Below are 27,800 nucleotides of genomic sequence, written 5' to 3' on the forward strand. Positions count from 1 at the left end.
CCCTTAATGATCTAGCTCCATCATACATCAGAGATCTGATGGTTCCATATGTTCCTAACAGAGCACTTCGTTCTCAGACTGCAGGTTTACTGGTGGTTCCTAGAGTCTCTAGAAGTAGAATGGGATGCAGATCCTTTAGTTATCAGGCTCCTCTCCTGTGGAACCAGCTCCCAGCTTTAGTCTGTGAGGTAGACACCCTGTCTACTTTTAAGGCTAGGCTTAAAACTTTCCTTTTTGATACATTTTATTGTTAGAGTGGCTTAGCCTTCCTCCCTCCCTGTTGGTTGGAATAATGGGGAGTCAGGTTTAGCCTAAACCGGCTCAGTTATGGTTGAGGTGCAAACACACCCTCCATTTCTGCTACCTGTATGACCCCTTCTCTTTTCCAATGCTTATAATCAGTCTGACAGAGAGAGGTATCCCAATCATTGTGGTTTTTGGTATAACAATGACCATCAGTGGGACCCTTTGTGGGGTTCCTTGAGACGACATTGTTGTAAATAAGCGCCGTTTAACTAAATGATCTGAACTGAAACTCTCTGTGTAGTTATGCTACTATAGGCTTAGGCTGCTGGAGGACATAACCACTTTCACCCTCTTTACTACATTCTCACACTACTCTCCAATTTTGCATTATTTGCTGTTATTTCAGCTTTTAACCTTGTTCTCTCTATTCTCTTCCTAGAAGCTACACCTGGCCTGGCTCTGTGTCTACCTGTGATACCTTTCTGGAGAGGGGAATCGTCCGAGCTTCTGCTGGCAACAACTTAATGCTCACCCTCTACCAATGATCCACATAGCCCTGTCTTTTAGTGTTTAACCCTTTCTCTCTCCTAGACATGGCGATTGAGTGAGCTTAACTGTAACAAACTCTATGTGCTCTCTTTCAGACTCTAACCTTGAAAACTGGCTCAGAGTTGATCTTTTCTTTCTTTCTAGGTGAAATGACTAAAGGAGCTACATCCATTAACATTTACTTTTCCTTCCCATAGAAAGTACTCCTAGATCAGTGCTTCTGTGTTCTTTTTGTGTCTCTGCTCTGTTCTTTCAAACCACCAGTCGGTCGTTGTAGATGACCGCCCACACTGAGCCTGGATCTGATCGAGGTTTCTTCCTGTTAAGAGGGAGTTTTTCCTCTCCACTGTCACTACATGCATGCTCAGTATGAGGGATTGCTACAAAGTCAATGCCAGTGACTGTCCACTGTCTCTACATGCTCATCCGGGAGGAGGGAATGCTGCAAGTCACTGACTGGATGTAATCTGCTAGGTTTCCTTTGATAGAACAACTTTTTATCCAATTTGAATAAAAAGCTAACTCAGACTGCACTGTTCAATGGTTTGGATTAATTGGAATGTATGTACCTGACTGTTGTGAAGTGCCTTGAGACAACATGTGTTGTGAATTGGCGCTATATAAATAAAACTGAATTGAATTGAATAATGGAAACTTACAGAGCAACACAAGGAAAACAGAACAATGAACACAACAAAGTCACAGGCACAACTATGGGGAGAATCACTGGAAATATGGGCATGTAAACAAGGAGAATAACGGGAGTATCCGGCAGAGAACAATCAGGAGAAGAGAGTTTATATGCTGGGGAGGTGCGGAGAGGACATGAGACAGCGGTGTGAAAATCTGGAGAAATGCAGACAAGCTGTGGCTGAAGGTAAGAAGGGAGCTGAGGGAGGGAGACTAATTAACCTGACTGGAGCTGAACAGAAATACAGTGCCTTGCGAAAGTTCTCGGCCCCTTGTACTGGTCCACCTCTTGCCACATTTCAGGCTTCAAACATAAAGATATAAAATTCAAATTTTGTGTGAAGAATTAACAACAAGTGGGACACAGTCGTGAAGTGGAATTAAATTTATTGGATGTGTCAAATTTTTTTAACAAATAAAAAACTCAAAAGTGGGGCGTGCAATATTATTCGGCCCCTTTACTTTCAGTGCAGCAACCTCACTCCAGACGTTCAGTGAGGATCTCTGAATGATCCAATGTTGTCCCAAATGACCGATGATGATACATAGAATCCACCTGTGTGTAATCAAGTCTCTGTATATATGCACCTGCTCTGTGATAGTCTCAGGGTTCTGTTCAAAGCGCAGAGAGCATCATGAAGACCAAGGAACACACCAGGCTGGTCCGAGATACTGTTGTGGAGAAGTTTAAAGCCGGATTTGGATACAAAAAGATTTCCCAAGCTTTAAACATCCCAAGGAGCATATTGAAATGGAAGGAGTATCAGACCACTGGAAATCTACCAAGACCCGTCCGTATCTCTAAACTTTCATCTCGAACAAGGAGAAGACTGATCAGAGATGCAGCCAAGAGGCGCATGATCACTCTGGATGAACTGCAAAGATCTACAGCTGAGGTGGGAGACTCTGTCCATAGGACAACAATCAGTCGTACACTGCACAAATCTGGCCTTTATGGAAGAGTGGCAAGAAGAAAGCCATTTCTCAAAGATATCCATAAAAAAGTTTTGTTTAAAGTTTGCCACAAGCCACCTGGGAGACATACCAAACATGTGGAAGAAGGTGCTCTGGTCAGATGAAACCAAAATCGAACTGTTTGGCCACAATGCAAAACGATATGTTTGGCGTAAAAGCAACACAGCTCATCACCCTGAACACACCATCCCCACTGTCAAACATGGTGGTGGCAGTATCATGGTTTAGGCCTGCTTTTCGTCAGCAGCGACAGGGAAGATGGTCAAAATTGATGGGAAGATGGATGGGGCCAAATACTGGACCATTCTGGAAGAAAACCTGTTGGAGTCTGCAAGAGACCTGAGACTGGGAGGGAGATTTATCTTCCAACAAGACAATGATCCAAAACATAAAGCCAAATCCACAATGGAATTGTTCACAAATAAACGTATCCAGGTGTTGGAATGGCCAAGTCAAAGTCCAGACCTGAATCCAATCGAGCATCTGTGGAAAGAGCTGAAGACTGCTGTTCACGAATGCTCTCCATACAACCTCACTGAGCTCAAGCTGTTTTGCAAGGAAGAATGGGCAAGAATTTCAGTCTCTCGATGTGCAAAACTGATAGAGACATATCCCAAGCGACTTGCAGCTGTAATTGCAGCAAAGGGTGGCGCTACAAAGTATTAACACAAGGGGGCCGAATAATATTGCACACCCCACTTTTCAGTTTTTTACTTTGTAAAAACGTTTGACATATCCAATAAATTTCATTCCACTTAACGATTGTGTCCCACTTGTTGTTGATTCTTCACAAAAAATCAGAATTTTATATCTTTATGTTTGAAGCCTGAAATGTGGCAAGAGGTTGAAAATTTCAAGGGGGCCGAATACTTTCGCAAGCCACTGTAATTTAAATGTACAAAGAACACAAGAATGAACAAAGAAACTAATACAAACGGGAATTAACTAAAATTACAATGACTAGACAACATAAACAGGGAAATACTGTCAAGATGTGGTGTTAGACCACAGAATGCGGACAGGCAGGAAGTGTTGTGACTTGCTAAGTAGAAAATAATTTAATAAGATAAACTCACAAAAGCAGGTGGTAACAGAGGCAGGAACGAAACTTGGGCAAACATGGCAACCAGACTAGGACATAAAGAGTTTTGGACCGACTTATCATGACAACAGTGAAAACAGTGAATGATTTTGCAGAGAGAGAACAGAATGGCAGAGTATATATGGGCATGGTACAGGAGAAACAGGGATACTGATTGGCATGGTGCAGGTGGACCAAATGAAGCTGGTTATAAACTGTGGCAGGAGTGAACACAAAACATGTCTGAAACTAAACAATAACACTAGGGCACAATCAAACCTAAGGAACATCTTATAGATATAACAGCACATATACTAAAATGCACTATGAACAGAATATAAGAATCATAAGAAACAAAACCTTAGGAAAGAACTTAAGCACCACATAGAACACAATGGTAAGAAGCAAAGTCCAAGAACACAATTTGGAGAACATAATCAGAGAAAAACCTAAAACTAATACTCAAACACCCTCATATCATGACAAATGTAGGGAAATGAAGAACAGAAGCACAAAAGAAATCCAAAAACCCATACACTTAAGCATCATAACAGTTTACTACTTAGGAGACTTCTAAAGGCAGTTCTTTGACCTGGATTTTATTTACAAATGTCAAGTAAATGGAACCACATACAAACACATCCCACGTTTTTATTTTCCTTTCACTTCACAATTATATACTAGTTTGTGGTGGTCTGTGATATAAGCTTCTAACAAACTACAGTGAAGTTTATGGTAGTAAAATTACATGAAAGGTTTTGTAAATTTATGCACTGTATTTGATTTATATTTATTTAATTTGTATCTCCGTTTTAAATTCTGTGAACTTGCTTTTCATCATAGGGAAGGCTAACTTGAGTTATTTTAAACATGCAATATAAATAAATTTGGCATTGACAATATGTAAGTTTCCAGCAGAACTGAATGGTAACTGGACTAAACAGAACTAATTTAATTCAGCTGTGACTTTACTGCACTCTATTAAACTGAACTGTATTTAATTGGCCTTTACAAGATATAACTCAAATTCTTCCTGTTACTTTTTTTCTGTATAATACAATGAGACGATTAAACCATTGCAATACAATATACGTGAATTAAATCTATTTAAAAGAAATAATATTTAAAAAGTTTATGGTAAAATGTAAAATAAAATATGCTATGGCTTTGTATGTCCAATTTACATGTTAATTTTTGCACATAGTTACTTATTAAACAAAACCCCTGTAACTGTCTTACAGCCAAAACACATGTTAAAGATATTAACAGAATGCTATTAAAATAAACTTTGATTCTAAGAGTAAAATTAAAAAATCAAAACTCATTTAAGATTGTGTTTTGTTGCTCAGTTAGCAGTTTGGCAGGGAATGTCTGCTTTCTAGTGATACACTCAACCCTGCATTTTTTAAAGGTTTGTTTATTTACCGCAGCAACCTAACAAACACTGCTGAACATTTCGTTAAATAAGGCTTCAGCTCATTTACAGAGCCTGATGTCTTTAAGGAGTTTAGAAATTCAAATACACCTACTAGAGTATATTCTGCAGGCAAACTCAAGATACTGCAATGTTTCCTTGATGTACTCCATTGTGTTAACGGTTCTATAAGCCTATAGTGTTTGCAATGTAAGGGTGCATTCCTGTTAATGGTTTTAATCTCATTGCAAAAAGCAATGTAAGGAGTATCTCTCTTTTTCCAAGAACATTCCAGGTAAGTACGTTCAATAGAAACACCATGCTCATTAAATATTAAACATCTCCTTTTATACTATGCCAGTACTCCAATAGTAGACTACTGGACAATACCCTAATACATGTATATGCCCCCTCATCAGACTTCCTTCTTCAAATAGATGCCTACTGAACTATTGTTAAAAGATTAAATCAAGAATAGAATAAAAAATAAAATATATATATGTTAACCTTCCAGTCAAAGTCATTCAAGAGGCCACTGATCCTGCCACATCTTTTTATTAGGATAGTGTATCTTGGTGTACCCTTGGTGTAAGTGGAGTGATGGCTGTAGGTTTGTTTAAGCAGTCAGTGTGACCTGCATAATACTTTACATGTAATTTGTCTAAGAGACCACTCATGTCCCTTATCAAAACACCCCAGTCCAATGTAAGTGCTTTGTTTTTTCAAAGCTGGCTCTCTTGCAAGACACTATGGGACTGATCTTGAACGATCCTAAATAAGACACTTATTAAGTGTATATAAGGTGCTAAATTGCTTGCGCAAAAAAAAAGGGAAATTGCATGGCCAATAAAGGGTGTGTTGCGCGGGACCTTCAAAAATTGCACGTGCAATGAATAACAGGTGCAAAAGAGGTGCAGACTGCCCCATTTAAATAAGGAAATTGGGTGTGCTACTGGCTGTATGCTACTGCCCCCACTTGAACAAGAGGAAAAGCAAACAGATCCTCTCTGCTGTGGTGCTTGAAACATGCAGGGGTTGTTGCGCTGCATCATTATGAATGATCCAGTTGCTGATTTTTTTCCTTCTATTTTTTTCTGCTCCTGCTTTTCTGGACTGTTACGGTTAGTTAACTTTTGTCATTGCTATTCACAGCAGCAAGATTGTCATCACAGCCTCTGCCCTGACAAGATTATCATTGCTCTCCGTCCATTTGCGCAGGACGCCTCTAAATACGTAATTGCGCATGCGGAAGGCTTAGTTTGAAGTTGTTCTGCGAGCAGATGCTTTTTGTTGGTGGTCCAGATGGACCCAGTGAAGACGATATTCTGCTTTGCATTTAATCAAAATATTGGATTACAGGCAATTGCGCAGAAGACCAGAGCTGTGTCCAAGGTGGCAAGCGCTCTCTGCCATCAGACCATCGGTGTGCACATGGGGCAGCTGTTCAGTGCTGCGTCTGGGCTGACAACACAATAGGGCTGCACACAGCTTGTTAACTGTGTTGCTCCATGTAACTCGCAACAGTTGCAGCTTAGAAATTGACCAATTAATATTAACAATAAAAAGAGAAATACATCTATCAATTGATTTATTAGAAGTTTGTCTCCCTTGATCTTTTAACTGTTTTCGGAGACTTACCGTGTTCTGTTTTTTTGTTTTTTTTGTTTTCAGAGTATTTTTTAGCAGAGTTTGGAGTTTATCATAAACAGCTGATATATTGTAATATAACATAAAATAGCATATAACATAAAAGAGTTTGCTGTAGGAGTTTGCAATCTGTATCTCATAGCTTTGCTAATTTTAAAATATAACGTCACATAACTGTTCTGCAAAGAATGTACATTTAACATGTATGAACATAAAAATAAATTATTTTTCAATGATTTTGCTGAATTCATTTTGTTTAGCTTGGCAATATTTTAACGATATACAACCTGTTTGATTGTTTAAATTGTTTTTTGGTGACACAAAATAATTTTTCACTATTTTTCATCTCTCCCTTGTCCTATGTTCAGTTGCAAAACCAATCAGTCAAACTGATCAAACTTCAATTGCTCTGCAATGACACAATGTTACTGTCAATAAGGCATTTTGTTTTGTTTAGTGACAAGGTTAAAACATATAAACTGTCTTTTTTACAACATGGAAAAGCAACATAAAAATTATGACTTTTCACCTGCTAAAGAGTGATTTTAGCATCCAGTTTGCAATTGAGGAATCTGCCTTATAATGACTTTATTTATTTCGTATCACTTATATTATCAACATCACAGCACTGTGCATGATGTGCAATTACAGTTAGGCCATTCGTGCTTCTCTTGTGGATGATCAGTTATGTGTGCACTTCGTCATGATCAGGTTTGCGCTTCAGCAGAAGATGATCTCACTGACAGCGATGGTGCGCTGGAGTGATCCAGATCCAAGAAAAACATGTTGCAAGGAGATTTGTTGTAGGAGGTATGGCATGGCTTCTGTTTGTGATTGGCTCCAAATCAAACATTAGATAACCCTACAAGGAATTCTCTATTCTCATCTATTTTTAGTTTTGACAATCCAAATCTGCTGACACATGTCCAGACGATTCTCTCTCCCCGTCATCTGGCATGATCAGGAGGAATGGCCTCCCCTATCTAAAGCTGTGTATGAGTGGTGTTTCGTTATTGGACTTCTGTGCCAGTCACGGATTGTCCATAGTGAACACCATGTTCGAGCATAAGGGTGTTCATCAGTGCACTTGGCACCAGGACACCCTAGGCAGGAGGTCGATGATCGACTTTGTTGTTGTGTCGTTCGACCGTCGGCTGCATGTTTTGGACAATTGGGTTAAGAGAGGTGCTGAGCAGTCCACTGATCACCACTTGGTGGTGAGTTAGATCCGCTGGAAGAGGAGAAAGCCGGACAGACTTGGCAGGCCCAAGCACATAATGAGGGTCTGCTGGGAACGTCTGGCAGAGCCCTCGGCCAGGGATGTATTCAACTCCCACCTTGAGAGCTTTGACTAGATTCCGTGGGATGTTGGAGACATAGAGTCCGAGTGGACCATCTATTGTCGATGCTGCTGCCTGTAGCTGCGGCCGTAAGGTCTGTGGTGCCTATCGCGGCACCAATCCCCAAACCCTTGGTGGACACGGCAGTAAGGAAGAAGGAGTCCTATCGGCTGAGGTTGGCTTGTGGGACTCCTGAGATGGCTGACGGGTACCGTGAGGCCAAACGTGAAGCGATTCCCTGAGTACCTCAAGTCTCTGGATGTTGTGGGGCTGTCATGGTTGACAAGCCTCTTCAACGTTGCGTGGCGGTCGGGGACAGTGTCTTTGGACTGGCAGACTGGGGTGGTGGTCCCCCTTCATAAGAAGGGTGACCGGAGGGTGTGTTCCAACTATAGGGGGATCACACTCCTCAGCCTCCCTGGTAAAGCCTATGCCAGGATATTGAAGAGGAGAGTCTGGCCGATAGTCATACCTCGGCTTCAGGAGGAGCAGTGTGGTTTTCATCCTGGCCGTGGAACACTGGACCAGCTCTATAACCTCTGCAGGGTATTCAAGGGTTCATGGGAGTTTGCCCAACCAGTCCACATGTGTTTTGTGGACCTGGAGAAGGCATTCGACTTTGTCCCTCATGTTGCCCTGTAGGGGTGCTCCGGAAGTATGGAATCGGGAGACTTTTATTAGGGGCCATCCGGTCTCTGTACATGCGGAGCAGGATATTGGTCCGCATTGCCGGCACTAAGTCGGACCTGTTCCCAGTGCATGTTGGACTCCGGCAGGGCTGCCCTTTGTCACCGGTCCTGTTCATAACTTTTATGGACAGAATTTCTAGATACAGCCAAGGGCCAGAGGGAGTCTGGTTTGGGGAGCAGTGGATTTCGTCTCTTCTTTTTGTAGATGACGTGGTCCTGCTGGCCCCCTCTAGCCAAGACCTACAGCATGCACTGGGGCGGTTCGCAGCCAAGTGTGAAGCGGCTGGGATGAAGATCAGCTCCTCCAAGTCCAAGGCCATGGTTCTCGACTGGAAAAGGGTGGCTTGTCCTCTTTGGGTTAGAGGAGAGTTCCTGCCTCCAGTGGAGGAGTTCAAGTATCTCGGGGTCTTGTTCACGAGTGAGGGAAGAATAGAGCAGGCGATCGACAGACGGAACGGTGCGGCTGCCACAGTAATTTGCCAGTCGGTCTACGTTCCTACCCTCACCTATAGCTATGAACTTTGGGTCATGACCGAAAGAACGAGATCCCGATAACAAGCGGCTGAAATGAGCTTCCTCCGTAGGGTGGCTGGGCACTCCCTTAGAGATAGGGCGAGGAGCTCAGCCACCCGGGAGAGGCTCGGAGTAGAGTTGCTGCTCCTCCACATTGAGATGAGCCAGTTGAGGTGGCTCAGGCATCTATACCGGATGCCTCCTCGACACCTTCCTCGGGAGGTGTTCCAGGCACGTCCCACTGGGAGAAGACCCAGGGGACGCCCCAGGACACGCTGGAGGGACTATGTCTCTCAGCTGGCCTGGGAATGCCTTGGGCTCCCCCCGGAGGAGCTGGAGGAGGTGTCTGGGGAGAGGGACGTCTGGGTGTCTCTGCTGAGTCTGCTGCCAAAGACGACGAGTACGAGTACTATACAGACTCACCTCAGCATGCTGGAATTTTTAAACTGAGTGTACAACTGATAGCATGATTTAGAGCCAATAATAGAGGATTTAAATGTATTAACCTGATGTAATGAGATAGTTACACCATGGAAAAATGAACATATCCAGTCCTGAACACTGAATTCCACACCCATGATCCCAGTACAGTCTGAATGAGAGTGTATCAAGCAATACACATATTTCAAAGATGTGACAGAATTTGAAGTTCCATAAAATTCCATTTCCTCACCTTTAAACCCAGATTTTATTTGTTGTCTTTTTAAATGCCAGTGCACATGACAGGATATTAAAGAGCGTGATAACAGTTTAAGATGAATTAATTTATAGAATAGCTAGCACGTCTGCTGGCTTTATTCTATTATGTCAATAAAAGAAAAATGGACTGAAATTTTATAGCACTAATACTGTCTAAAAAAAGTTTTAATGTTAAAACCTCTTGTGCTTCTTCATGGTCTATTAAGTTAAGTATGTTAAGCTGTTAAGTATGAACTGTCCTCCATCAAAGACAGCTGAAAGAATCATGGCCATCAATTACACATTTATCTCATTATTCATGCTTGTAGATTAAATACAAATGCCAGATCATTTTGAAATTATACACTGACAGCTTAAGAAATAAAGAATGTTGTACATGCTTTACAAATGCTGATGGATGTCTACAGAACTGATGCACTGTGTTTTGGTGCAACTCGCCACTCCCAAAGCTTTTAGAAGGGATTTCTATTTATGACTGGTGCTGAAGAAGAATTATCAATACATGTAGCTCAGGTAATGAATCCTTTCTGAACTTAATTTGCTAACACAATCAAAAGGTCGTAAAATGTTGATCAAGTCTGAGCTTTTTGTGGTCAGCTGGGGGGTGGTAAATATCTAATGTCTGCCATGAAGACAGATAAATAAAAAGCAGCACAAAAGTCCACAACATGGACAAGACACAATAGTACAGAAACAGAAATAGAAAACAAGTAATAAAAATAATTTAAGTGTCATGAGACATAATATGATTTAGCTATAATATGGACAAAATGGACAATATGTAACAAAATGACAAATCTTTATAATTTAAGGATGTATTATGTGCTAATGTGCTATTAGCCAGCTTACTATTGTTGATCTGTTAGACAACAGACAAAACATTTATAGGTGTTGCACCTTTTCATCTGATTTCAAAAACTGCAGTTACATAGAAGGCTGTACCTATTTTATGGAGTAAATAAAAAGAGCTGAAACAAATGCATAAAACATTTGATCATCAGATGCCAAGCAGAGTAGCTCACCTTCAGGTAAACAGATGTTACAATTCAACCTCACCGTGATTACTGTAAATGTATTTCTATTTGAATTTTGCCTTCATATACTTAAGACATTGTTCCTCCCCCCTTTACATGAATATGGACTATTTAAGTCCAACCTCAAAAATCCTTTGTGGGAAAAGATCAATATTTATCAGCAGATCAATTCAGAGTGCTTCAGGGACAAATTAATATCCTTGAGTACTAGATTGAATCTCACTAATCGACTGTGTAACTGGTGTCTTCAATATACAGGGGTTGGACAAGGAAACTGAAACACCTGTCATTTTATTGTGGGAGGTTTCATGGCTAAATTGGACCAGCCTGATAGCCAGTCTTCATTGATTGCACATTGCACCAGTAAGAGCAGAGTGTGAAGGTTCAATCAGCAGGGTAAGAGTACAGTTTTGCTCAAAATATTGAAATGCACACAACATTATGGGTGACATACCAGAGTTCAAAAGAGGTCAAATTGTTGGTGCACGTCTTGCTGGCGCCTCTGTGACCAAGACAGCAAGTCTTTGTGATGTATCAAGAGCCACGGTATCCAGGGTAATGTCAGCATACCACCAAGAAGGACGAACCACATCCAACAGGATTAACTGTGGACGCAAGAGGAAGCTGTCTGAAAGGGATGTTCGGGTGCTAACCCGGATTGTAACCAAAAAACATAAAACCACGTCTGCTCAAACCATGGCAGAATTAAATGTGCACCTCAACTCTCCTGTTTCTACCAGAACTGTCTGTCAGGAGCTCCACAGGGTTGCGATAGCCAAACCTTTGGTCACTCATGCCAGTGCCAAACGTCGGTTTCAATGGTGCAAGGAGCGCAAATCTTGGGCTGTGGACAATGTGAAACATGTATTGTTCTCTGATGAGTCCACCTTTACTGTTTTCCCCACATCCAGGAGAGTTACGGTGTGGGGAAGCCCCAAAGAAGCGTACCGCCCAGACTGTTGCATGCCCAGAGTGAAGCATGGGGGTGGATCAGTAATGGTTTGGGCTGCCATATCATGGCATTCCCTTGGCCCAATACTTGTGCTAGATGGGCACGCCACTGCCAAGGACTACCGAACCATTCTTGAGGACCATGTGCATCCAATAGTTCAAACATTGTATCCTGAAGGCGGTGCCGTGTATCAGGATGACAATGTACCAATACACACAGCAAGACTGGTGGAAGATTGGTTTGATGAACATAAAAGTGAAGTTGAACATCTCCCATGGCCTGCACAGTCACCAGATCTAAATATTATTGAGCCACTTTGGGGTGTTTTGGAGGAGCGAGTCAGGAAAAGTTTTCCTCCACCAGTATCACGTAGTGACCTGGCCACTATCCTGCAAGAAGAATGGCTTAAAATCCCTCTGACCACTGTGCAGGACTTGTATATGTCATTCCCAAGATGAATTGACGATGTACTGGCCACAAAAGGAGGCCCTACACCATAATAATAAATTATTGTGGTCTAAAACCAGGTGTTTCAGTTTCATTGTCCAACCCCTGTACCTGTTTGGGTTTCAACTTAGGGCTTCCATCTCTGGCATTTGGATTATAAAAGTATAACAGTAATACCTGGATATTCAAACTATACTAATTCTAGAGCAACAGCTAATGGGAGTTTTAAAGTGCTACTTTTCTAACTTTCTGTAGTAGCTGTAAGCTGCTGTGCTAAAATGTAAACAGCAACACGTTTAACCTTTTATATATTCTGAATATGACTATGAAAACTAGCAACATTTTTGTTACCATTTCAGGCTATAAAAAATGCAATGTCCTTAGCTGCTAATTGGTTTTAACTGCTGCAGACGTGTGTGTTTGTTTGTGCCTTTGTGTGTGTTAACCTATAGTTTCTAACCACTACACCACATTCTCACTGTAAGAGTGGTCATGGCTTAAGGGTGCTTTCCATTTCCCCCAAAAGTCATAATATTTGAGTTCAGTGTAAGGAAAACAAAAACAACAAAACAACAGAAAAATGTTAAAAGGCTAAAGCTGGACCAATATTAGAGTACAAATACACATAATGACAACTCAATTCTTTAAAAGTAAGGCAGAGTTTATAAAAGTCAGAACAGTGATTTCAAATTACTATACTTAACCTAATGACTTTCAACTAGCAGATAACTGTCTAAACGGGAATGTGTCTGGGTATGTGTGAAGTGTGTATGTAGGGGTAACTGTGAAGTAAAAAGGCCATATCCAAGACAATGGAATTTCAAAATGATACCATGTGCTTAATTGGATCTTGGTTATTATACTGCTCTACATTTACTCTCACTCACTTAAAACTGTGCACATATATTTATATTTATATATTCTTTCTGCTCTCGGTGGAGGAGGACGCTTTTTCTCTGTCTCCCACCCCCTCCCATATCTGCCCTGCTTCAGCTCTGTGTCTTGTCTTTGGAGCCTCTTTTTGCAGATCTTCCAAATTCTTAGTTATGGATTTGGTCAGCTGGCCTCTCAATGCAATTGATCAAATTTTCTCGAGGAGAAGACAGGGTGAAGGAGAGCCCAACTTGTCCGGACTGGACGTTTTTCTCTGGATACACGATGGACTCCTGGCAGAAGTGGAGGATTGTGTGTTTGTCGATAATGTCAGTTGAGGAAGTGGAAGATGTGTATATAATTGGATGTTTGATATCAGGATTTCTGCTTTTTGGAGTCAGCGGTTACCTGGCATATCGAGAAATTCGGAAAGTGTCAGCAGCTGTTCTGGCCATTGTAAGGCTGCCTGGCATGTGCGATGGGATCTTCAGAGCGATCAACACTCAGACTGAGATGTTACGTGAGCTGAATCGCAGACTGGATGTGATCCTTAGGATCGCAGGCAGGTTGCGGTTCCTGGACTCAGGGGTGAAATGGGATAAATCTTGGAGAAAGTTGTTCGCTCGGATCTGGCGAAAGACCAGGAATTTGGATTCGCCTTTGAGAAGCACCAGCGAGACTCTCAAGGCTGACGGAAAATTAAGAGTCAGCCTAACCCAAATAATTAGTGTTTTTCTGAATCTGGCTCCCCTGCACGGCCTTGATGGCTGGCTATCTTCAACTTCTCCTGGAAGGTATGTAAACATGACGCTCTGCTCCCTCTGCACCCTCCCTTCCCTGAGAACATCTGTGGACCTGCTCAGAACTTTGTGGCCGGTTGATGAACATTCCAACGTATCATCAAGGACAATGGCCTCTGTGACAGTGCTTCATGGACTTACTCGCACACACACACATGCTCAAGATAAACATATGCACTCCCTCACACCACCTTCACCGTTCCCGGCATGATGTTGTTTTGTCAACTGTTGCTTCTTTGTGCTGAGGTTTTTTGCAATCTCAAACTGTATCCTGCTAAGGATAAAGTGTGAAATATGATTTTTTTTCCCTCTACTTACCTAATGTGGCCTCTTTTCTCATCTAGCAAGGGCAGTGCCTGTGAGTGGGCAGCAAAGCCTCGGTGACCCGTCCCCCCCTTGTCTTGTGTCATGATGTATGTTTGGATGGGTTGTACTGGAATTCTAATTTCCCCTCGGGGATCAATAAAGTATCTTTGAATTGAATTGAATTGAACTGAATTGTAGTTATATTTATACTGTTTAATTTGAGTACTGTATTGCACCGACTACGCCAAAACAAATTCCTTGTATGTCCAAAAACGTACTTGGCAATAAAGCTTTTCTGATTATGGCTGGAAAAAAGAAATACGTGATAAGACAATGAACAAGGTGGACATGTTGCATGTAAGTCTGTATGCTCTGTACATCAAATTAAATTAAATTAAATTAAATTAAATCAAATCAAATCAAATGCATTGTACAGTGGACAGTAGCGCCTGGAGGTGTGAGATATTAGAATCTCTGAGAAAGGTAATGTTAATATATGTGGCTGATGCACCGATGAAGGGGGCTTAGTTGGGAAGATCCCATCTAAAGTATTGCTACATCGCTAATATCACTGAACAACATAAACTTAAGAATAAATGGATAAATTGTAAAATCAAAGTGAATCCTTTTGAGCTCATATTCATAATAGACTTCTGCTTAGCTGTGTACTTAATCTAATGCTACGATATGTCCAGTTAGTTTCTAGGTCACCAGGGTTTAGAGAAACAGTTTCTCCACATTCAGTTTCTCTTTGCTCATAAAGGAGAAATGCTGGAAACCTCTCTTATCCAGTGTGGGTTTCCACAAATGTTTCTTTTAGTATGGAATGAATCTGATGGTGTCTTATTATTGAAAAGTTAATCTCTGACTTAATTTGGTTCAGTCACACTTTGTTTACCAAATCCAATCAGAAATTGAGTTATCTGGTTACTAAGAAATGGTCTCCATAGCTTGTGCTACTGGTGAATCTGAAAAAGAGAGATGGCTGCTCTGCTGTAGCCAGGCATTATTATGTGAGTGATTATTTTTTAAGGAACTGAAGGTTTATATTGTGTTGTTGGAAGACAGGAGTAAACTTCACCCATAGAAGAAGATAGACCAAGCATTTATCCCAAGCAGAGAAGTGGGTTCTCCCCTAGTCAGTTTTTGAACCAGAAGAAAGTGTGAAAGAGTATAGGGCTTCATTGCAGGGAGACAATGTGAAGGAAGTGGCTTCACAGTAAAGGTCAGTCAGACTGATTATAACCAATGGAAAAGAGAAGGGGTCGCACAGGTAGCAGAAATGGAGGGTGTGTTTGCACCTCAACCATAACTGAGCTGGTTTAGGCTAAACCTGACTCCCCCTTACTCAATCCAACTGAGAGGAAGGAAGGCAGAGGTCAAAATAATTGGAGAGTGTTGTTTCCTATTGCATTGTGTGAAAGGTGGGTAACTTTAAAATGGGCTAAATCAATTCAATCAAATAATTTAGATTTCAAGTCAGGTACATATATTCTAATTAATCCTCAAACTATGGAACAGTGCAGTCAGATTCAGGTATTTATTCAAATTGGTTAAAACGTTTTTGCTGGAAACCCAGCAGATTGCATTGACTGGACAGTCACTGGTGTTGACTTTGCAGCAATCCCCCATACTGAGTATGCATGTAGAGACAGTGGCAAGGAAGAACTCCCTTTTAAGAGGAAGAAACTTCCAGCAGAACCAGGCTCAATGTGAGCGGCCATCTGCCACGAAGCTGAAATAACAGCAAATAATGCAAAATTAGATAGTAGTATGAGAATGTAGCAGACATAGTAAAAGTGGTCATTATGTCCTCCAGCAGCCTAAGCCTTTAGCAGCATAACTACAGAGATAGCTCAGGATAACCTAAGCCACTCTAACTATAAGCTTTATCAAAGAGGAAAGTTTTAAGCCTAGCCTTAAAGTAAACAGGGTGTTTGCCTCACGGACTAAAACAGGGAGCTAAAATAGGAGAAATATGATCTCTCTTTTTAATTGTCATCAGAACAATATATATAGTATGGTATATATAGTAAAGAGATTGGCCCAAGTACTGAACCCTATGGTACTCCACAATTAACCCTGGAGCTTTAACATGATTTATCATTTACATGGAGAAACTGGTATCTGTCAGACAAATATGGTTAAAACCAGCCTACTGCTGTTTCCTTGATCCCTACAGCATATTCCAGCCTTTCTAAGAGAATATTGTGATCTAACAGGACAAGTACAGACACATGTCCATTACCTGTGGCTAGGAGAATATCATTAGTGACTCTCAGCAGAGCCGTTTCAGTGCTATCATGAGCTCTGAAACCTGACTGAAACTCTTCAAACAGATCATTGCTGTATAAATGCTTATACACTTGATTAGCAACTATATTCTCTAGAATTTTAGCTAAGAATGGAAGATTGTATATAGGTCTGTAATTTATTAAATCATCTTGATCAAGCGAAGTTTTCCTAAGTAAAGGTTTAATTATAGTCAATCAATAAATCAGACTGAAAGATGGTTGCTACTCCTCGTCCTTGTCCAGTATTTTGAGGTATGCGAAAATTTAAATAATTAGTCAGTGTTGACTCTTTTATATTAACATAATCCTCTTGCTGCTGCAGGTTTCTGTGATTATATATATATATATATATATATATATATATATATATATATATATATATATATAAAATGTTGTTATTATTATTAGTATTATTAGTATCAGCCTTTATTAGTTGGCCTGGTCAGTTAGCACAATTAGCAAATCCCACTGGTTTTCTAACTTGCAAGTGGAACATAGTTAGGTTTGGTGAGTTCACATTTCCACATCAGAGATCAACCTTTGAACCTTCACAACGAATGGACGAAGGATTTATCTTTACCAGAATTAAGATAAATCTTTGTTATTGTTAAAGTTATTTTCCTGTTGTTCAATGTCTGCCCTAAAGACATGGCAATTTAGGTTTAGACTTATCCTTCTGTCTGCTTGACTTTTTTTTTGTTTAGTTGTTTTAGGTAGATTGTATTATCTAAGTGCCTATGATAAAAGCTTTCACGGCTTATGAGACTCATTTTGAGAAAAAATCTGCTTCAATAACTTTCAGAAATAATATTAAAAAATGACAATATAGTCTGTTGGAGCAGTAACCTTAAAAAATGACCTTAAAAAATGACAACAAATGTTATCAAATACAAACTTCTCAATATAACAACTTCTCAAGTGTATACGGAACAACCGAGTTCAATTCTGGAAGTGATTTATACAAAGCCAACTTCCTATTTACTACTGCAGTAATGACTGACCAGTGACTGCATGCTGACTTAATCATGTGTGAAGTACAAGTCGGTTATGTTGAGAAAAAAAGACTACTTGAAGGTAAAAGACAAACATAAATAAACAAAATGGTAAAGTAACACAAATAAATGAGGCATGACTTCAGGAGATTAAGGGAATGACTTTTGGAAAACCTCCCTTGCAGCTTTCTATTTCCCCGTTACTCCCCTGCATTGCAGCACTCCCTGCAGGAGCTGTGAGAGGTGCAGTATTTTACACATGCCTTTCTGCTGCCTCAGAGGAGACAAGTTATCTCTGCCAAAATATCCCTGTACAACTCAACACAGGTGCTTGCTGGGTATAGAAACTTGTACTTGTGTATGTGTGTGCAGGTTTGCGATATGGAGCTTGGATAGTGGTTATGTGGCATCTGTGAATAGCATCCAAAGGTGACAACTGCTGCACTATCAGGGCAAACTGGGTAAAGGCGTAAATGAAACTTGCCACTGAATTGTTCCTCTGCAATCATCTTTTGCTTTTCTTGTTGAGTTTTCATTTTATGTTTTAATGTCAGTTAATGGTGCTTGCTGAAAATACTTGTGAAAGGAATGTGTATTTTTTCAATATAGTGGTCTATGCCACTTTAACATCTGTTACTAAATGCATTTAATGGCTAAAAACAGACCTAGGATAAAACTTGGATGATAAATGTCTTCAACTTTGGTCTACCCTTAATAAAAATAAATACATAAATAAATAAATAAATAAAAATGTCCTGCTCTGTGATGCAGCAGTTTTATTTGAGATGAATGCCCTCTTCTGGCAAAAAGAGAAAATTACATCATAACCTGAGATAAAAAATGCCACCTTATGCAGGCAATTGCCAGCTGTCAACCTAACTTCTGCACACACTATGGGGAGCAGAGACAGAAGTGAGGTTTTCTAAAAAAAATAGGAGAAAATGCTGAAAGCAGCAATAAACAAGGATTTATTTTTTGTTTTAACTGCTTTTGATATGGTACGACTAGAGATGCACCAACCAGACAGCCAGAGTTTGGAGCTGGCCGATCTTCTTTTGATTGGCTCTGGAGCAAGCAGGTCAACTTTTGAGAAATTTTAATTTCTTTCAACATAGTTAAAAAATGTATCATAATTGAGTCCTCCTATAATTTTCAGTCTATAAACAACATATTATGTTTTAATGCAGAAATTATTATTTTGAATTTCTTCATTTCCTGTTTGTTTCAAAACTATTACCTCCATCAAAGAATCTACAGTCCATATTTTTATTTCTATGTGTTCTACCACTTAGGAAAAACAAATCATAATCATTCAAAAGCAAACATTGCACACCTAGAAGAAAACCCGGAACCGGTACCACTAGTATGGTCCAGGAAAGCTAGATTGGTGCACCTCTAGGAAACCAAACACCAATTTTTGAAGCTGAAAAAATACGAAGACACTCGACGATTGGCCACAGTCACATTTAATTACAGTTTTTAACATCGTGGCCAATTCTTCTGATTGATTAACTGAAAAGCTCCCATTTCAGTTGTTTGCGTAATAACACAGAGATGTCTCTGTGGAGAGTTAAACCACATTACTAAGACAATTTTTTACAATCCTGTTAATTATATAGCTTAATATAATGCCATTAGTAGGACTGGTATGGCATAGTCTGCAGGCCCTTAGGAGTGTGTCAGCATTCCTGATGGATATTTTGCTTGTTTTCCTCACTCATTTCTGTAAAGTGTAGCTGTGCTTAGATGCCCCTCACCCCAGAGCTTGTGCTTATTGATCTCTTACAACTGCCCTCCAATCCTAGACAAAAGTGGCATGCTGCAATCAGCTGTGTGAGCAGCATCACAAATGAGGCTGGGGGAAACAGAGATGGATGGGTAGAAAGAGGTAAAGAGGTCGTGTGCATCAGTACATAGAGGCAGAATGAGAGTGGAAGTGGGGAGGTGTGTGACGGGAGGGTGGAACATGGGGGAGATGGCGAGTATTGGACAGAGGAGGAGGAGGAGGTGTATTGCTGCAGTGGAGAGAACTGAGAGGAGACTGCAGTCTCTGCTAATGTTACCACAGCTCTGAGGAAGTGTATCCCAAACACTCATTGAATGGGCCACTTCACAGGGGGAATACCTCATCTGACTGGTGAGTTGTGTTTTGATTAGCGCTGCTCGCTTGATTTGATTTAATACTGGATCATCGCGTGACATGAATGGAATCAGAATGAATGAATCACAAGTGTGTACATGATTCAAAACTATTCACATGGCTACATTCACTGTAGCTCAGCATGTTTATCAATCAAGATGTGTCAGAGCCGTTTTCTTTCCCTGGCTCAGTGACACTGGCTTGTGATCACAGATAGTGAAATCATAGGTAGGTATGCATTGGGTGTCAATAAAACAGAGGTAAAAATAGGCCTAAAACAAGAGAATTGGCTCAAAGATGTTTTGGTTTATGTTTTTTACAAAAAAAATAAAAATAGATCAGGGTTTAAGTTAGAGAAGTCGGAAAACTGAGTTCTTTCTCCGGTAGAATAATAATCTTGATGTTTTCTTTGCTTCTTTTCTGGATGTTAAAGCTATTTTTTGTGGTTACACTGAAGATACAAAATATCTTTAGAAAGAATTCCATTTGTGTCTGGAACTTAATTCATAACCTTGAGGCGAAACAGCTCAGTGACAGAAGTCTACATTCATTTCATGTCCTTGCCCACAGTTTGGGCACTGATTCGTGTTCTGGCCTTAATCCAGGTGGTTATTTGACGGGCTGGTCACCTCAGCTATAGGTAGGTCGTGAGCAATTCTGGGATGCTGATGAAAACTGTCAGGATTGCTTAGCAACAATGATGCATGAGCCCAAATCACATGTCTGTAATGTACAGAAAAAAAATGTGAATGCAACTTTGAACTACACATTACTGTGAGAGATACTCATTGCAGAATTACACATTTTGGTAATGCAATTCCAAATAAAGGGGAAGTAACATTGTGATTGTGTTCAGCAAATGCAGACGGTTCACTTTATCTTGGTGATTAGATTTCCTCCCATAGCACACTTCCTCTGCCAACATACTCACTGTTTACTAGTATTTTTTACTCAAAAACTGTAATTAAATGAGCAGAAAACATTCCTTCAACCTAATGTCAACTACAGTATTTCTGGTACTCCACTCCTAAAGGTTTAAAATTGTTCAGAGCTGAAATTACTAAATTCAAACTCTTGTTGAATGTCCTTTTATTTATGCTTGCTTGAGAATGAATTTCCGTTTTAATTCTTTGCTATTATTTTAATACTTTACCTCTAGGCAGTATGGCTACAGGATAAGTTGTTTGCTATTCTTCATTGCCTCGTTGATCTAGTTTTGAGGACAGAAGCTGAAAGGTGGCATACACATCATATTGTTCAGCCAGACTATTCACAGTATGCATCATACTGCAGTAAGATAAATCTATTTCTCAATAGTAGTTAAAAAGGCAAAGTGTTCAATAATTATCCAAGTCCTTGTTTGCTTGAAAATACTGAGAACGATCGCCAAAAGGAGAAAAAAACTCCTTAGCTTGCACCAGATTACTCTCCATTACCTCTGGTTTTAATTAGAGAACAGTGATGCTGCCAGATTCTTTGTTATTTGAAGCATTTACTTTTTTTCCAATGCAACCAAGCAACAATCCTTAATTAGAGAGCAGAGCCCTGGCACCTTCGTGCTCAGCAGTAAATTTTAATAGTGTAACACTGTCACAAACTGTAATGCCTGGAGAGAATTAATACTAACGTAAGCCTTACTGGTGGTTGGGAAGTAAATTGATTTTGTCAGTTTCACTGGTAGTACTGGTCTTCTACTACAGTTTTATTGCAACATAAATATAAATATTTTTATATAAACTGGTCACGGAATCCTTTCAAGAGTAGTTAAACTTTAGTGTATGCCTGTTTAGGCACCCATCCATCTCCAACTGGTTAATTTGTGGAGTCAAATTTACAATAAATGGTTTATCGATAAAGATATTTTAATGCAAAAATATGTTTTTATTGAAACATAAAACAAAATGGAATTATACCCTAATATAAAATAAAATCTATACTTTCTACTTAAAAACAAATGTGTTGAATGATTCACAACATCATAGGAATTATTGACACCAATGAAACCTTCATGCTGGCAGATCCTTTTGTTTAACATACCAGGAATATTTGCCCCTTGCTCCTGCTAAACTAATCAAATTTTTATTTATTACATCATGAACACAATAAAGTCAAACTCTGTGGCTTTAAATATTTTTGTACAGCATTTTTAACCTTGTTTTGAAAATCATAACAGATTGCTTCTCCATAATTTTTGTGTTCTTCCCACTGTTCAGTAGATGAGAAACTGAAACCCAGATGGTTTCTTTGCTGCCTATTTTCTTTGGGTCACTTTTGTCATCTTGATGATGGTTAACATTTTAGCTTGACATACTATTTGGGGTTTAAAGTCACTCTATTAGTCTGTTTCCGTTCTTGACAGTGTTATATAATTATGTGATTTTGCATTCATTTTTTAAATCAACTTAGAAGTCACTGTTTTTTTTTTCTTTTTACTTAAAAATTTGTTAAAACAGGAGGATTTAAGGAATTGTGAAATTCCTTTTTTTGTAACTGCAGATAAGGAGGTTAACGCAACATTCTTAAGATCAACATTACTGATTCCCAAATCTGTAGATATAACTGTGGGTCATGATGTATCACTGCAAGGAGGGGTCTAGGAATAATTTAAAAAAAAATCACATGGAATTCCGTTCCACTTTTTGTCATAATTGTTACCAAGAAGTATTAAAAAATGCTTAATGTGTGTGTGATTGACTTGTTACTAACGATTGAATCCATCATAGTCTGTCATTGCAATGCAAATTTTACAATAAAACGCTTGGAAGCTGTTTAAAGTTTAAATCATTGATCTGCACACCTAACCCTAACCCTACACAAACAAATGCATTTATTTTGTTAAATGTTTACAGAATACACTTCTAATCCCTTAGCAGTTATGTGCACAATTGATTGCTTTGCGTTGTGTTTCAGGGACATAGCCCCTAGTCTTCAGCAATGAAGTTCAACTTGTTCAAAAAGCCTCAGGCCGTTGCGGCTGCTGAGCCAACTAGCGCCACCACCGTGACCATGGCTCCCTCCATTGTCCCAATCTCCACCTCTGCTCCAGACACTTCAGGCAACAACACAGAGATCAGCAAGAATGACATGTTTGAGCAGATCAAAAGCAAATTCTTGAATGAAATTGATAAAATTCCACGTAAGTTACACTACAGTGGCATGAAAAACTTAGTCCTAAAGTTTATTGTTGAACTATAATTTTAACCTTTGCTTTTTGAACCAGTTCCTCCATGGGCTTTGATTGCTATTGCTGTGGTGGCAGCATTGCTTGTCCTCACTTGTTGCTTCTGCATAATCAAAAAATGCTGTTGCAAGAAGAAGAAGAACAAGAAAGGAAAGAAGGGCAAGGACGGCTTTAACATGAAGAACATGCAAGGTGGCGAGGTATAAAGGATTTAATTTCCTACGCCCCTGAAAGTCAGTGTAGCAATAAGTTAGAATCTTCATTTTTCTTGTACATATGACTTTGTTACATTTTTGTCTTGTAAATTCTAACATATTTTGGCACAGAATACGTTTGGCTAACTAAGTTTGATTTTTCACCAGCAGCTCTTTTAGGCCAGGCAGTAGAGGACACAAGGAGAGCTCTCGTCCGCACTTTTTATTTGATGTTGTGTTGTTGTTTTTTAATGTGACGTACTCTGTTGTGACCCTGGGGTGAAAAATGACACACATTGTTAAGAGGTGGAAAAGAATAATGAACACTATGAAGGGTAATTTTGCTTAGTTATCAATGAACAATGAATGCTTAAATGAAATGGAAAACAAATTAAAACAAATCAGCGTGTATTACCAGTTTTTTGTGATCCATATACTTTGATTTAGCAGTCGGATGTGTCTACAGTCCTCATCTCAAGTGTGTCATTTCTCTTCATAACTGTGGTTGTGGTGGTTTTGATTGCCACTGTTGTGTGTTTAGTGTCTTGTGAGTTGAATCTCTTCCTCTCTCTGCTCTCCTCCTTTTTTCCGCTTTGTTTCTGTCTTGTGTGTGCCTCGTATTTCTTGACTGTGGTGGACCTCTGATCTACGGTAGGTGGATAGTTCGTGTTGATGCCTTCTGTCCCAAGGGCGGAGGGGGGTTTCATGGAATGAAAGTCGTAGCTTCCTTTGCTGCCATTGTCACCCCCTTTTTGTTGTGTTAATTCTGTTATGATACCCTGAGAATGTAACAATGAGAAAGCTATGATGTCCTCCATAAACCCAGGAGAGGAGAGTCTAACCATCTAACACATTGTTCATTGGACAATGTAAACGTAACTCACAAAATGATGTGCAAGACACTGTTAACACTTTTAATCTATGCATGTGATGAAGGGCATGGTTGGTTGTTTGGGAGACATGAAAATGGTGATGATGAAACTGCATGACAAGCTATTAAGAAAAAAACAAAAAACAACTTTTTAATGTTTATATTCATAGAGATGGGAGGATGTGGAGACATCTAATGGCCCTAAATAAGATAACAGAGTCAAGGTCACTTTGACAAGACTGCTTTTAATCAGTTACAAAAATAACTTGGCAGCAACAATTATTTTAGAATGAAAATAGCTGGCTGCGCAATTTAATCCTGAACACTTTACTGTGATAGTGATGTGTGTTAAAACAGGCATTTTGAGCCACATAAATAATGGGTTAAACAAGGCTTGTAGGTTTGTCAAGTTTGGTATTTATCCTAAATCATGAATGAATGGTTCTGCTTGGTTCTGCTGAATGCAGGGCCTAATAATCTCCAATTTGCCTGAGCGGACATTTTTTACATTTACAATTCTAGAAACCATGAACATGTATGAACTCCTTATTTTTCATGTTTACAGTTGTTAAGGCATTTTCTTAAAGAACTTCAACTGACCTTGTGGGCTTCAGTCTTTCACTTCAGTTCATGCTAATAGCCTCATTATTATTAACTAGTAATTGTCCCAGAGTGTCAGCTATGTAACCATCTCTTCATGGAAATTAAACAGGTGTAGTCCTGTTTCTAATTGTACAGGCATGCACATTCATAACAACAGTAGCAAGTAACAATTTAGGGTTGTTGGATTCTTCTTTTAGCTTGGACAGCTAAGCCTGGGCCTTGGAGGTCATGCTGGCTGTTGTTCTGAATGTCCTCCAGTTGATGATTGTTCGTACCGTAGAATGGCTTATTTAACACTTAAGTATTAGGAAGTAAGAGGGAGGAGTTTAGCTCATTGGACAATGAAACTGCTATAATGTTCTTTTTTAAGGCCTCACATATATTTTTCATCTGATCATGGTGTTCAATCTCACTTCAGCATTAAGGAGCACACCAAACTAAATGTCTGAAGTTTAAAAGGGCAGGTCTCATTCAAAGTGCTTAGTAACATTTTTCTTATCACATGTGTCTATTGTGATATGCTTGTTTTTGTGATTGTAGCCATTTTAAGTTGGAATAAATGGGGTGGTGCTTTTTTAGTTACATTTCACAGAACACTAGCCCATTTCTTATTGTTATATATATATATATATATATATATATATATATATATATATATATATATATATAAATATATAACAATAAAAACATATTGTATATATTTATATATATATATATACAATATGTAAGTAAAAAAAAAACTATACATCATAGTAGATTAAGTAAAAGGGTGATGCATTCTTGTTGGTCTGTTAATAACATTTTTAAATAAATTAAATACAGGTCCTTCTCAAAATATTAGCATATTGTGATAAAGTTCATTATTTTCCATAATGTCATGATGAAAATTTAACATTCATATATTTTAGATTCATTGCACACTAACTGAAATATTTCAGGTCTTTTATTGTCTTAATACGGATGATTTTGGCATACAGCTCATGAAAACCCAAAATTCCTATCTCACAAAATTAGCATATCATTAAAAGGGTCTCTAAACGAGCTATGAACCTAATCATCTGAATCAACGAGTTAACTCTAAACACCTGCAAAAGATTCCTGAGGCCTTTAAAACTCCCAGCCTGGTTCATCACTCAAAACCCCAATCATGGGTAAGACTGCCGACCTGACTGCTGTCCAGAAGGCCACTATTGACACCCTCAAGCAAGAGGGTAAGACACAGAAAGAAATTTCTGAACGAAAAGGCTGTTCCCAGAGTGCTGTATCAAGGCACCTCAGTGGGAAGTCTGTGGGAAGGAAAAAGTGTGGCAGAAAACGCTGCACAACAAGAAGAGGTGACCGGACCCTGAGGAAGATTGTGGAGAAGGGCCGATTCCAGACCTTGGGGGACCTGCGGAAGCAGTGGACTGAGTCTGGAGTAGAAACATCCAGAGCCACCGTGCACAGGCGTGTGCAGGAAATGGGCTACAGGTGCCGCATTCCCCAGACCTGGGCTACAGAGAAGCAGCACTGAACTGTTGCTCAGTGGTCCAAAGTACTTTTTTCGGATGAAAGCAAATTCCGCATGTCATTCGGAAATCAAGGTGCCAGAGTCTGGAGGAAGACTGGGGAGAAGGAAATGCCAAAATGCCAGAAGTCCAGTGTCAAGTACCCACAGTCAGTGATGGTCCGGGGTGCCGTGTCAGCTGCTGGTGTTGGTCCACTGTGTTTTATCAAGGGCAGGGTCAATGCAGCTAGCTATCAGGAGATTTTGGAGCACTTCATGCTTCCATCTGCTGAAAAGCTTTATGGAGATGAAGATTTCATTTTTCAGCACGACCTGGCACCTGCTCACAGTGCCAAAACCACTGGTAAATGGTTTACTGACCATGGTATCACTGTGCTCAATTGGCCTGCCAACTCTCCTGACCTGAACCCCATAGAGAATCTGTGGGATATTGTGAAGAGAACATTGAGAGACTCAAGACCCAACACTCTGGATGTGCTAAAGGCCGCTATCGAAGCATCCTGGGCCTCCATAAGACCTCAACTGTGCCACAGGCTGATTGCCTCCATGCGACGCCGCTGTCATTTCTGCAAAAGGATTCCCGACCAAGTATTGAGTGCATAACTGTACATGATTATTTGAAGGTTGACGTTTTTTGTATAAAAAACACTTTTCTTTTATTGGTCGGATGAAATATGCTAATTTTGTGAGATAGGAATTTTGGGTTTTCATGAGCTGTATGCCAAAATCATCCGTATTAAGACAATAAAAGACCTGAAATATTTCAGTTAGTGTGCAATGAATCTAAAATATATGAATGTTAAATTTTCATCATTACATTATGGAAAATAATTAACTTTATCACAATATGCTAATATTTTGAGAAGGACCTGTATATAGTCATTATAGTCCAATTTACTTCTAGATGAAAGTACAGTAGGGCTGATTGTGCCTTTAGAATAAGCATGACAAGAGTACATTTCTTGCACAATTTAAAGTTTCATCATGTTTTTCATTGTAATGTGGTGTTTACATAAAACATAAGAGATAAAAATTTATATCTGATAGAGATTTGCTCAATTAGACATCTAGACACATAAAGATATGCACTTATTGGGTTATTAGGTTTATTTAGTCCATTTAATCATTACCAAAAGAGAATTTTCAGAAACTTGGGCAGGATTTTAATGTGCTTCAGTATGAATTAGTGTAGCATTTGCAGGTTATTAAAGACTCCTTAAGTGCATGTCTTAGTCTCTGAAAGCAGGTTAAATTGTCAGTGTGATAGAGGGGACACTCATCCAATCACAATCTTATCATGGTTTGTGATTGAGACAATATGTGTACATGGTTTCTAGAAACTGGCTATGAATACCTTCGCTACTATGTATCTGTCTAAATACTTTATTATATAAAATATAAATCTCTATACCCTATTTGACTTTTATAATATGCATTGGTAATGCTGTTGTAAGCTAGTTCCTTTGGGGTTTTATTTGTAAATGTGTCACCCTGTTATATCTAACATTTGACAAACAGGAGAACTCTGCATTTTTTCAGATTTTTCTGAAAGGTTATAGCATTCTTTTTACTGCCCTTCCTTAGTGGAAATAGCATGCAATACCTCCACTGACTCTGGCTGTCGCTGTCCTGCTCAAGCATGTCAAAAGAGCTGCTAACTGATCCAAAACACTGACGATGAGGAGTGAAGGATTAAAAAAGTTAAAACATATTTGTAACCAACATAAATTTCTTCCTTTTTTAAACTGTAAATCATTTGTTTT

General features: G+C 39.4%; 1 protein-coding gene across 4 annotated transcripts in view; it reads left to right on the top strand.

The window, feature by feature from the left end:
* LOC124856259 (synaptotagmin-2) overlaps positions 1 to 27,800 on the top strand; it is a 43,916-nt gene that overhangs the window by 12,411 nt on the left and 3,705 nt on the right. For 3 of the 4 annotated variants that reach the window (XM_047346554.1, XM_047346552.1, XM_047346556.1), the window contains 2 exons: positions 22,592 to 22,817; positions 22,902 to 23,062. In XM_047346554.1, the coding sequence (XP_047202510.1) occupies positions 22,616 to 22,817; positions 22,902 to 23,062 (363 nt within the window). In that variant the 5' untranslated portion in view covers positions 22,592 to 22,615. Of the gene's footprint in view, positions 1 to 19,522; positions 19,679 to 22,591; positions 22,818 to 22,901; positions 23,063 to 27,800 lie in introns of those variants that run through there. The other variant, XM_047346553.1, reaches the window with a different exon arrangement.

The sequence above is a fragment of the Girardinichthys multiradiatus genome, chromosome 20, assembly GCF_021462225.1.
Source record: "Girardinichthys multiradiatus isolate DD_20200921_A chromosome 20, DD_fGirMul_XY1, whole genome shotgun sequence".
Taxonomy (NCBI): domain Eukaryota; kingdom Metazoa; phylum Chordata; class Actinopteri; order Cyprinodontiformes; family Goodeidae; genus Girardinichthys; species Girardinichthys multiradiatus.